At 61.7% G+C, this 12,317-nt stretch overlaps 2 protein-coding genes across 2 annotated transcripts; both read left to right on the top strand.

Annotated features, from left to right (window-relative positions):
- The first annotated feature begins 1,880 nt into the window (after positions 1-1,880).
- On the top strand, positions 1,881-4,574 carry LOC106864793 (uncharacterized). The gene is made up of 3 exons (XM_014894457.2): positions 1,881-2,054; positions 2,753-2,889; positions 3,003-4,574. The coding sequence occupies exons 1-3, from the start codon at positions 2,018-2,020 to the stop codon at positions 3,465-3,467; spliced, it is 639 nt and encodes a 212-aa protein (XP_014749943.2). The 5' UTR covers positions 1,881-2,017; the 3' UTR covers positions 3,468-4,574.
- Positions 4,575-10,280: 5,706 nt separating this feature from the next.
- Positions 10,281-12,003, top strand: LIF (LIF interleukin 6 family cytokine). Its single transcript, XM_014894456.2, has 2 exons — positions 10,281-10,376; positions 10,516-12,003. Exon 2 carries the CDS (start codon positions 10,627-10,629, stop codon positions 10,951-10,953), a length of 327 nt encoding a protein of 108 aa, XP_014749942.2. The 5' UTR covers positions 10,281-10,376; positions 10,516-10,626; the 3' UTR covers positions 10,954-12,003.
- Positions 12,004-12,317: the final 314 nt, after the last annotated feature.

Genomic DNA, 12,317 nt, shown 5'->3' with positions numbered 1-12,317 from the left:
GCCAGGCACGAGCTTGACAGGGATGTCCCTGTCACACTGCCACTGTGTCCCCACGTCCTGTTCCCTTGCTGGCAGCATGGCACCCTGTGGCAAAGTGGGGTACATGGGGTGGGGACTGTGCCCTCCGGGGGGTGCTGCAGCCATTGGGTGCCCCCAGGGCATCCCTGCTCCTCAGCCAGACCCAGCACGAGCATGGTGGGAACCTCTGCTCCCATCCTGTCCCCAAAATCTGCCCCCTGCTCTCCTACGTTCCAAGCAGGACTGTGCCCTCGTCCTGGCACATCTTGCCCACGTCAGCCCCACACACTTGCAGCCACCAGCTTCCTGCCACTCTCTGGGTGCTCTCTTTCCTGTGTCGGTCCCTTCTCGAAGTCATGGGACGCCGGTGACGCGCTCCCAGCGATGAAGAAATTGCCACTGGCCCATGCGGTCACCAGCGCTATTTTTGTCCCTGTTGGGTATTGCACAGTCCTGGCCACCACCATGGTGTCCTGCTGGCCCAGCCCAGGGGGTGACAGTGCCACATGGAGGGGCCAGGGCCACCTGTGGCTTGGGGAGAGCTGAGGGTGGGGGCCCTGATCACCCTCGTGACAGGGCATGGATGGATGGATAAGAATGGAACAGGAAAAAATGGATGGATGGATGGATGGATGGATGGATGGATGGATGGATGGATGGATGGATGGATGGATGGATGGATGGACATCCTGTCTAGGCAGCCTGAGGGATGGACAAACTGCTGTGGAGTGAGTGAGATCTTCTCCTGGTTCCTCCACCTCTCCAGGAGTGCCCTGGGTACAGCCCTGCCCACCCTGGCCCCATGGAACCCACCCCAGCCGCCACCTCTGCCGGGGAGGCCCCGGGGAGGAGGAAGAGGAGGAGTCGTCAGAAGCAGCTGCTGGGGGAAGCAGACCGTGCAGGTCATGGCGCGGCCGGGGCAGGGAAATTTTGGGAAAAGAAAGCATTTCTGAAAGTGAGTCATCGCTGCATCCTTCCTCCTGGAAGGAGCTGCTAATTTCTGGGTCATCTCCCTGCGCCAATATCGAACTCTCCAAATGCGTAAATTCGGCGAGGGTCACCAAAATCAACGGGATTGCGCCACACCTCGAAACGCTGATCGGCGACATTCATCTCTAAGGAACGGGAAAATCTCCTGTCGGTGCCGGGCTGCGCCTGCCAGGGAGGGGAGCTCAGGGGACAAGGGACTACCCTGGGTGCTGCTGGCTGTGCCGAGGCCGTGGCAGCCCCAGGGCTCTCCCAGGGCACTGTTGCACAAGGGGCAGCTCTGCCTTGGGCAACACTCGGCGCCCTCGGTGTTCCCGTGGGTGCTGCTGGGCAGGGAGGCTAAGCCTGCTGTCCCTCACTTGGTTCAGCACCCAAATTTGTCACCCAGAGGTGTGGGTGGGTGTGAGCAGGAGAATGGAACATCCCCCGGAGCATCAGGCAGTGCTGGGGTGCCCTGCTCTTCCCACACCTCTCTCCTTGCCAGAGTAGATTTTTGCCTCCCATAGCTGGATTTGGGTTGCGAAACACCCCGTGGTGGCACATGGGTGACATCCCTGTCCCCGCTGCCAGCCGCCGCTGCCCTCTTTTGCATTGGGGTTTCGGGGCAGCCGGCGCTGGTTTCAGTTCAGTGTCGGATGCTGAGCGGTGACATCAGCGTGAATCAAAAAGTCTCTTTCCCAAGAAGCCAGGACTCGGGAGTGCTGCCGGATCCGGGATGAGCAGTGGGACCGCAGCCTCCCAGGCTGGACCCACCGGGACTCCCTCGAGGAACTGACTCGAAGAACATCCCCATCATCCGTCCGGCCCCATTTCCTCCCGGCGCTGCTCTCACCCTGTTCATTGGCCCCCGGGGCATGGCTTCACTTCTCGTTGCCTTCCGTTGGGTCCGGGTGCCTCCTTCGGAGGTGGGGGTGACTCGGGTGCGCTTTAAAAGCCGAGCTTCCCCATCGCCGAGCACTTAAGGAAGTGGCTTGCGCGCCCGGCAGCCCCGGGCGGACACCCTGCCCCGGCCATGCGGTGCGACGGGCGGCCCTGGCAGGTGCTGGCAGGTACGTGTGTGCCCGTGTCCCCGTGTCCCCTCTCGCTCGCCCCGGCCGCGGAGCGAAGCGGAGGGAGCGCGGCCGCGGGGCCCCCATGGCGCTTGAGTCAGCCGTGCCGTGGCAGATGGCACCGAGGGTGTCCCACGGCAGTGTCGCCTCCCTCGGGCGCTGGCGGGGACGAGGACATTCCCCGCCGTGGCACATGGGGAGCACTGGGAGAGAGGGGATGCTGGGAGAGATAGGCAGGAGGGGACAGTTTGGGGACCAATGGCAGAAGGTCAGGGGTCAGCTTTCCAAAGGGACAAAGGCTGTGTGTCACCCCAGTGCCATATCCCTAGTCCTGTACGTGACAACGGCACTGAGACAGTGACTGGCCAGAGCTGGATAGAGGGACTGGATCCGGGAGTGTCGCTGCTGTCCCTTCCTTTGCGGTGGCCCGCACTGGCAGGGGGAGCTGCTGGAGCAGCTGCTGTGGTTGGTCTGCGCATCCTGACTGCTCCATAGCACCTCCAGCACCCTCATCCTCCTCCCCGCCGGCTGCCCAGCAGGTTTTTGGGGCAGGGGCTGGATCATCCCTGGAGAGGGGATGGAGACTGTGGTGCAGGCAACATTCCTGGCGCGGAGGTAGTGACACCCTGTGAGAGAGGGCAGTGTCCCTGCACCCAGCGATGCCCCAATGGCCCCTGACCCCTCCTCTTCCTCCCTAGCTGTCACCAAAGGGCTCCTCATCCTCTGGGCAGTGCCGGGCCAGGGGGGCAGGTCCCCGCTGGCCCCCACCGTGCAGCAGACCCAGGCGCTAGTGAGGCTCATGGCCGAGGACGCGCAGGAGCTCTTCACTTTCTACGTGAGTCCCCTTCCCCAGGACGAGGGGTCACGCCTGTCCCCTCCACAGGGCAGGTGGGGGCGGTCCCCGTGCCGCTTCCACATACCTGATCTTCCTCTCCAATCTCTGGGCAGGAGAAGGAGCAGCACCTGGACATCGACAACATCTGCCGCACCGACAATACCCCCGAGTGGCTGCGGAGGCCGGCGAAGGGGCCTTGGGGGCTGCGGAGGCTGCGGAGGCCCATGATCCACATGGACCAGGCGCTGCAGGACATCATCCGGCACCAGCGCAACCTCCACCACCCCGAGGCCGAAATCCTTCGGCGCTTGAGCAGGACCCACCGTAAGGTGCGAGCGCTCCTCAACAACCTGGCGGGGCTCTTCCCGGCCCCCAACCCTCGCCCCGGCCACCGGCCCCTCCCCAGCCCCGCGGCATCCCTCGGCATCTTCCAACAGAAGCTGCAGGGGTGCCAGATCCTCTGGAGCTACGCCCGCTTCATGGCCGAGCGCAGCGCCGAGCTGAGCGCCGGGAGCCGCCGGACGCGCCGGGAGAAGGGGAGATCGCAGCGGGGCTCACGGCTGCCTGCCCGCCCCTAGGGCAGCCCCGCCGGCACCGGAGTTCCCGTCTGCATCTCCATCATCTCCTCCATCTCCACCCCATGTGACGCGATCCCAACCCCATTCCCAGGTTGGAGATGCGTCCGATGGCACCACGGAGCCCCTCTCACCTCACCGGAGCCAGGGCTCGGATGCGCTGACAGCATCTCCTGCCGCTTCGGCTCCTCGTGGGGACTCTGCTGTCCCCGTGCCACCACTCGGCTGCAGGACAGCCCTGGTTGGCTCTCCCACATCCTGCCCCACTTTCCTGTGGATCCAGGTAGCCCCAGTGGAGGCGGGTGTCCCCCGGATGCTCAGCTGTTCCCTGTCCCCAGCCCTGCCGGATTTTCCAGTGATTCAATGGGTCGGGTGACACAGCCTGACTAAGAGCTGCTCGCCCAGCACCCGACACAGGGGCCCACAGAGAGCGCTGCTGCCACCGGCGACTGTCACCGGTGTTGTCACCTCCTGCCTGCCCTGTGCGAGCTCTGCTCCCAGAGAGCAGCTGGGAGTGGAATTCTGTGTCCCTGCACAGTCTGTGTCCCTCTGTGCTTGGTGTCCCCAAGCTCTGTGTGCCTTTGCACATCCCTGTCCTCATCCTGTACGCTCAGTGTCCCCTGTGCTCGGTGTCCCCGTGCTCCAGTGTCCCCAGGCTCACTCCTGCACACTGGATGTTCCCATATTCCCAGCATCCCTGTTTCCTCCATATCCCCCCTGAGCCTCCCAGGCCGTGCCACCACAGCCCTGACTGTACCCAGCAGGGACTCGGCTCTGGCCACTGCACTGTGACAGTGGGTGACAGCCCCCACTGCCTCCCCCTAATTTATACATTAATATTTGTGTGTTCATTGTATTTATTGATTGTTGGGGTTAATTTAACTCCTGCAGCTTGCAGAAGTATTTAAGGACATTTCTAATATATAAATATCTATTTTTATTATATTTTTTGTACGGTGTTAAACTGTGAGCATCACAAGGATTTATTTATGTACGTTGATATTTTTGGTACACATAGGAGGGCAGTGCCCCCGTCCACGTGGCACTTCTTTATTTTTTGTACAATGGCAGAAGGAAATAAAGTGCTGACCGAGGCCCATGGACCATTGAGATGTCGTGTCTCTGTGTCCCTTTGTCCCTGTGTCTGTCCTGGTGGCTGTGGGCAGGGACAGGCTGTATTCTGGTGGCCAGGTTGTGCCCGATGTCCTTGGCAGGACACATGGGATGTGACATGGGGTGGTGTGGCACGCAGTGGGGAATGTGGGACAACATGGTGTGACACGTGGCACGGCACATGCTGGGATGTGGCCCATGGCATGGCACAGAATGTGGCACACCGTGGGATGTGGCACAGGACATGTGACACGACAGGCCATGGTGCCACGACAGGGCCTGGCAGTGCCAGGAATGTGCCATGCCATGGTACGGCACAGGCCGCAGGACACCTTGTGCCACGTGTCACAGCCCTGTCTGGGTCATCGCCACAGCCACGCTGAGTGCAGTGTCCTGCAGTCTGGCCAGGGCCACCCGCTGCCACCAGAGCCTCTGAGTCAAAAATCCTGAGACCTGGTCATGTGTCCCCATGGAGTCACTCGTTCCCTGTGGGTGCCCTGTGCGCTGCCCGCACTGCCCGGCTCTGCGGCCGGCACTGCTGCCTGAGTCAGTCCCGGGAGCATCGCCACCAGGACGGCCACCACGGCCATCTGGGGACATTCGTGGTGGGACCATGTCACCATGAAGCAGCCCGGGCCAGCTTGGCATGCTGTGGGTGACCGTGACAGTGACCGTGACTGTGCCACCACCGAGCTTCCCAGCCAGCTCTGGAGAGGGCTGCGGAGGGGAGGGGCAGGTACGTGACATCCCGGGACCATGGGGAGGGCTGGGGGACCCCAAAAATACGGTGACACCAGCTGAGTGTCCCTGAAGGGATGGTGGCTTCTCTGGTGTTCCCAAGGGGACACCCAAGGGGACCCAGTGCCCACTCCTGGATGGGTGACACCTGTGGGTGACGCTGCTGAAGTGGCACGGGTGGGGTAACATTGGTGAGGTGGAAGGGTGGGATGGCACCAGTGGGGTGACAGCAGTGGGGCACAAGGACAGGGGTGAGGAAGCCCCAGCAGGGACCCGTCGTGAGTCAAAGGGGAATTCGGTGCCCTCCGTTATTCAGCTCTGGATTTCCCCGGGACAGGAGCACCTGCCTCTCTCAGCCCCAGCTCAGCCCCCTGGGAGGGGCCCCCAGACACCCCTGATCCCACCACAGCCTCATACCCACACTTGGGGGACACCCAGGGCTTTTGGTGACCCTGGAATCTGGGTGTCTCCCCTGCACGGGGACACCGTGAGATGGGGACCTGGAGGGGAGCCAAAGGGGTAAGGATCGGGCTTGGGGGGCAATTATGAGGTGGGGCAATAATGGGGGGAGTGGGGGCAGTTCTGAGAGGGGCTGGGGCAGTTCTGAGAGGGGCTGGGGCGAGGGGGACAATGATGGGAGGGGGATGGGCTGGAGGGGAGAGTTACTGGCTGGGGAGAGGAGAGGTCTGGGGTGGGGAAGGGGCAGGGGGCAGCTCCGGAGCAGGGATGGGGATGGATCAGTTCTGAGCTAGGATGGGGCGGCGGGGGCAATTATGGGATGGGGAGAGGCCAGTTCTGGGCTGGGGCAGCAGGGGGCAGCACGGGGACAGGGATGGGGACTGGGATGGGACAGGGATGAGCGAGCATGGAACAGGGATGAGGAGGGGGCAGCATAGGGACAGGGAAGAGGGAACAGCAGGGGGACAGGGTTGCGGCAGAGAGGCATCATGGGGACAGGGAAGGGGACAGGGACGGGGCAGGGTGTCTGCGATGGAGCTGAGGACAGTGATGGGCATGGGTGCTCGGAGGGGACCGCTCGGAGGGCACAGAGCAGCAGCATGGCAGCGGTGGCCTTGGAACAGCCTGGGCTTCTCCTCCTGTCACTGGGCATGTCGGCAGTGGGGATGAAGGGGGTAGTGGGGACAGGGGGGACAGGGGGGACAGGGGGAACAGGGGGGACAGCTGTGCTCTGACCAACCTGCCCCTGGAGCCCCCAAATCCCCCAGGTCCCTGATCCCCAGTCTTTTCTGACGGGGAGGGCTGGCTCCCCCCGTCCCTGCTCCCTCGCCTCCTTGGGACACTCTGGGTCCCCCCGCCCCTGTCACCGTCTCTTCACGCTCCTGCATCCCCGTTCCTGCTGTCCATCTCCATGGGGCATCGGCACAGGATCCGTGAGGGGAAATTCCTGCTACCAAAGGGTTTGGGAAAGGGGACATTGCTGGGCATCATCTCCCATCCTGGTACCTCCCACCCTGGCATCTCCCATTCTGCCATCTCCCTATCCCGCCTGTCTGGAGCGGGAATTCGGGTTTTCCCATCGGAGCATCCCCCCTGCAGAGATCCAGCGTCTCTCCGCGGGTTTGTCTTTTTTCCTAGAGAAAACCCATCCTTTAATCCTCGCGCTTTAGCCCTAAGGCCTGAGCTGCGGATGGGGACACCGGTGTCACCTTGATGATCCCACCATGATCAGGGGTCCCACACCTCTCGGTGGCCAAAGCCCAGCTCAGCTCCAGCCTGGACTCAGTCGCTCCTGGGAAATCCAGGGAAAGGGCAAAATCCATGTCAACCCCCGCCCAGGACGTTCCCTATGCTAATAATTAAGTGTTATTAATTCCTCAGCTAATTAAGTGCGTCAGGCCATCAGATGTCCATCAATACGTGATGTGCTGCTCCCCGTATCCCAAAAAGACTGGGATGGGGCTGCAAGGCGGGAGATGGAGCTCATGGTCCCGCCCTCCACAGTCCTCAGCTCATCTCTGATGTCCCCCTAAGACCAGACTGGGCTAAACTGGGCTGGGGCATCAATGCCACCGGCAAACGAGGCTGGTCCTTGCATGGGGAAACTGAGGCACGCAGCAGCTATGGCCCAACCCCGCCAGCACAGGTGGGTCTTCGTGTCCCCCTGGCCGTGTCCCCCACGCCAAGGGAGGACACTCGGGGTCGTGGTGGCTCTTGCGTCATCGTTCCTGGACTGTCACCGCCGGCTCACCCTCCGGGGCACAAACTTGCTAAACCTGATTAAAGTTTCAGTTCGGCCACGGTGAGAAAAAAATACAGAGAAGGACAGAAAAATCCATTTAACCAGTTTTTCACCCCAATCGGGCAGCGAGTAGCCCCACGGTGTCCCGATCCCATGGGATCCCCACGAGACGGTGACCCTGCGCCCTCCTGTCCGCTCCAGGCAGGGGACAGCCCCGCCGAGGGAAGGGTTAACCCTGGGGGGGCCGGTCCGGCCTCTCCCCCTGGGTGGGCTTGTCCTTTTTCCTGCAGAAAACCCACCCTTTACTGATAATATTCTTGCCCAAAGGGATGAGCCAGCGGCGGGCTGGGGGACACCGCTGCCACCGCGGCCATCCCACCGTGACCGAGGAGTGCGGCATCCCGCCACCACTTTCCCGCGCCTTTCATCCCTCCAAAACCCCCCAAAAACCTCAATCCAGACTTTTTTTTTCCTCCTTCATTTTATTGCCTGCTCCGGCAGCCAAGGGGAGAAACCCCGGCCCAGGGAGGGGGACCCGGGGGTGAAAGTGCTTGCGGCTCCTGAGTCAGCACCGCGTCTTCATCACCGCGCCTCGGCACCCCCGAACCCCACGTGCGGCCGCGCACCTCCCTTGGGGGGGCTTCAATTCATCTTTCCCAGCCCACCCACTTTTCCGAGCCCGCGAGAAACAAAAGACGAAACAAAATTCGGTGTGACATAAACTTTTTTTTTCAGAAGTTTAAGAATCATTCACTATTTCCTAACTGACTCCCTGATTTCCCGTTCAATAACATTAACTATAGTCCGTGATTCTCTCCCACCCCCCTCTCCTCCCTCTTCTTACAACATAGGCTGTCTGCGGACCGGTATATAAACCCCGAGAAGTCCCCCAGTATGAACATGAATTTCTGAAAACTTCCTCTGCCAACACCAATCCCTATTAAGTAGCTCCCGGGACGCGGCTCACAATGAAGTTCGTGCCGGCAGGTAAAAAAAATAAAAAAATCGACTTTGGGGATACTATGTCCCGTTCTCCCCCTCCCCCTTTTTTCCTCCCCCTCCCCTCCTTTTGCCGGTGATGCTCGGGTGCAAGCGCTTCCCGGCTGGATGCCACCGCTGGAGACGGAGCGAGGGCTCCCGCCGCGCTGCGTCCCCCCCGGGATGAGCATCTCTGGGAATTGGCAGCGGGAGCGGAGCGCGGAGCTGGCGCGGTACAGCCAACATCTGGACACTTATATAACTGGAAATGCTTCCAAGGAAAGAAAAAAATCTCAAGGAGGGGGGGATTTTTTTTTTTTTTTTGTACTTTTAAATACTTTTCCCCCCCCTCCTGCTTTTCCTCCATCTGGGTCTCCCGATGCCGCGAGCCTCTGCCGGGAGCACTGGAAGGATGGGGAGGCTGCCAAGTGCAGGAGGGGGGTTGGAGGGAGCAGCCCCCACCCCAGAAGCCGTTCTGGGGGGGTCCCACGGGACAGCACCCACCCGGGACCCCCCACCCACCCAGCCCTTGGCACACGTGGGTACCGAGCCTCGCCCTGCCCAGCTGTGAAATGGCAGAAGCAGCGGCCGGGGGGACACAGCGAGAGGGGCTCGTGAGGGGTCAGGGAATCTGCATCCCGTGGGAACACCCGGGGCCCCGGGGGCGCGGGGAGGCAGGGTCCCCCCGTCCCGTGCGGGAGGGGAGCGGCGGGGCAGGGATCGGAACACGCCCAGGTAAGTCCTCTCCCACCTGGGCAGGGTAAATAAATCGAGGCTTGGGTTACCCGGCACCGGCGGCACGTCCGAGGCGCTGACAAGTGCGGGCGACTTCGGCGCTCGACACGGCCCGGGGGCTTCGCCTGGCGGCTGCGGGACATGGGACCCCCACCCTGACGGGGCCCTGCTGGTCAAAGTCACCCAGCAGAGGGGACACCCCGGGCCACCCTCCCCAAGGATGCCCAGCGCACTGCGGGCTCCAGGAGCGGTTTGGCCTCCTCGAGCAGGGACGGATCCCGGTTTGGGGGAGTCCCAGCGGATTGGGGGTTGCAGCGCCCCGCTCTCAGGAGGGGACGCCGGGGCGACCCAGCTGCCGGAGGCTCAAGGGTCCCCTTGTTCCGCGTCCAGGGATTTCCTGGCTGGAGTCTCTGGCAGCTGCATCGTCTCTCCCCAGGGCTCCTCGGCGCTGCGCCCACTTCTCAGACGGGGAAACTGAGGCAGGCGGTGGGGCCAGGGGCGGGAGGAAGGAGGGAGGGCACGCCGAGAGCAGGTTTCCTTGCGGGAGCCCCGCTGAGTCAGCCGGCCCGGGGTGGGGCCTTGCTCCCGAAGCGCCCGGACCAGGGTAACGGAGTAAAAAGCGTCTTGCACGTTTGATTAAACCCGCCAGGTCGCCACCGGGCCGGTTGCGAAATGTGGGAATGCTGCGGGGCCCCCCGCCGGGAAGGGAGGCGGGGGAGCGCCCGCCGGGGGGCAGGTGAGGGGGACGGCAGCGGGATGGGAGCTGCGGCACGGCCGGGACGGCAGAGTGGGGGGTCTGGGGATTCCAGCTGAGCTGCGCGCTCACCCTAGCGGGATGAGTCCCGCTCCAGCTGGACATCCTCCCTTTGGATGCCTGGAACCGGAGCCATCCTCGGTGGATGCTCTGCACCGGCTGTAACTTGGTCCCCGTGGGCCACCACCGTGACACCGGCCTCTCTCCCCACACAGGCGTCGTGCCCTTCGTGGCCCTGCTCCTGCTGCAGCGGCGGCCCGTGGCCGGCCGGGCGCTGCTGGTGACCGGCTCCGGCTGCCCCAGCCACGGCTTGTGCCGCTCCAACGTGCAGGAGCAGACCCGCAGGCAGGTGGCCGTGCTCAACGCCACCGCCCAGGAGCTCTTCAGCCTCTATGTAAGTGGCTCTTGGGGACGGCCAGGGACCGTGGGGGGTTTGAGCCACAAGTGCATGAAGGGGGAGGGCTGGGGACACGGCGGGGACGGCGGCAGGGGGGACACAAGGGACATGGGGTGACGCTCGCCTCTCCCCTCAGCTGAAGTGCCAGGGAGAGCCGTTCAGCAGCGAGAGTGACAAGCTCTGCAACCCCGCTGGCATCTTCTTCCCCGCTTTCCGCGTCAACCGGACGAGCGAGAGGAAGGAAGTGATGGTGGCCATGTACAAACTCTTCGCCTTCCTCAACGCCTCGCTGGGCAACATCACACGAGACCAGGAGGAGCTCAACCCCATGGCCAAAGAGCTCCTGGAGCGGCTCCACAACACCACCAAGACCACCCGAGGCCTCATCTCCAACCTCACTTGCCTCCTCTGCAAGAACTACAACATCTTCCAGGTGGACGTCAGGTACGGGGACAGCTCCAAGGGCAAGAGCGCCTTCAAGAAGAAGCAGCAGGGCTGCCAGGTGCTCAGGAAGTACGTGCAGGTCATCGGCCAGGCAGCGCGTGTCCTCCTACCTCATCTCAGCCCCTCATGAGCGCCCGCCCCGGCTGCGCTGCCTCTCTGCTGCTGGCCGGCTCCCGCCGCTGCCTCCCGAATTCCCGCCTCCCTATTTATTACACGGACCCTGAGCTGGCCCCATCCGCCCTCCGGTAATTTATTGCCCCTTGAGGGGGTGACCATTGCAGCCCGGAGTGTCCCGGGCAGAGCAGAGCCAGCATCCAGCAGGACGAAGCAGCGCATCCCCAAGGAGATGCCGGGGCGTGGGGCTGGTCCCAGGGTGTGCCTCAGCCATCCCCGTGCTCCCATGGGGTGCGGGGAGCTGTGGGGCTGGCGGCAGGGCCGGACTCTGTCCCCCAAGGACGGTGTCACCACGGAGAGCAAGCGGACAGATGACCTTGAGCACCGTCTGAAGGCTGTCACTTCCCTGGAAAAAGGACTGTGAGGAAGGACATTGGGATGAAGAGGCTGGCAGGGACGTGGAGACATGGGGACACGCTCCCCCTGCACATTTCAAGGCTGGGCTCCTCTGCAAGGAGCCAAACTGAGGGTACTGGTGGCTGTGCTGGCTGGGGCTGGGTCCCACCGTCGGGGACAAGGCCACCTGTGTGGGACAGTCACCTCACTGTGGAGCACCATCCCCCCGCGCGGGCACGGCGGGGCACGGAATGTGCTCTCCTTTGGGAAAGCGCTTTTCCCATTGGAAGAGCTCTGAATGTACTAACGGCCACGGGCTGGGCTTTGCACGGCTGAACGCAGCCCTGGCATGGGGGAATGGGACACGGGGACAAGGGGAGGTGGGACACGGGGACATGGGGACATGAGACACAGGGACACATGGATGTGGGACATGGGACACCGGGACACGGGGGCATGGGGACATGGGGACACAGGGACACAGGGATGGGCCCCAGGCCGGTGGCAGGTGGCGCTGGCTTGCTCCTGGCACCAGAGTGGGCTGTGAGTGTTATTTATTTCCTCCGTAGAAAGCCCAGCATGCACTGAGAGATAACTTTTAATAATTTTATTGTTAATAATAATTAATAATTATTACTAAGATTTGTGGTAATATATTATATTATATAATATGTGGAATATTATATATATATATATATATATATATATATAATATGTATATATGTATATATGTATATATGTATATATGTATATATGTATATATATGTATATATATATGTATATATATAATATATATATAATATGTGGAATTCTATTTAAATATTTATTTTTTTATACTTCTTGCCCTACTTTTTTAAAATAAACCCATAGAAACAGACTGTGTTTGGCTGCTCTTCGTTGGGTCCCTTTTGTGCTCACCCTCAGACACCTCTGCTCCCCCAAAGCAACCTCGGGGCTGCCCCAAAATCCCTCAGGGCATCACAG

This window comes from Sturnus vulgaris, chromosome 19 (assembly GCF_052056855.1).
Source record: "Sturnus vulgaris isolate bStuVul1 chromosome 19, bStuVul1.hap1, whole genome shotgun sequence".
NCBI lineage: Eukaryota > Metazoa > Chordata > Aves > Passeriformes > Sturnidae > Sturnus > Sturnus vulgaris.
Note: the sequence above shows the minus strand (reverse complement) of the source record. Positions and strands in the feature narration are given on the sequence as shown.

Coding starts and splice junctions, on each gene's coding strand:
- LIF (XM_014894456.2), top strand. CDS start 10,627: ATGGTGGCCATGTACAAACTCTTCGCCTTCCTCAACGCCTCGCTGGGC.
- LOC106864793 (XM_014894457.2), top strand. CDS start 2,018: ATGCGGTGCGACGGGCGGCCCTGGCAGGTGCTGGCAG. Junction 2,055..2,752: donor GCCCTGGCAGGTGCTGGCAG/GTACGTGTGTGC, acceptor CTTCCTCCCTAG/CTGTCACCAAAGGGCTCCTC. Junction 2,890..3,002: donor AGGAGCTCTTCACTTTCTAC/GTGAGTCCCCTT, acceptor ATCTCTGGGCAG/GAGAAGGAGCAGCACCTGGA.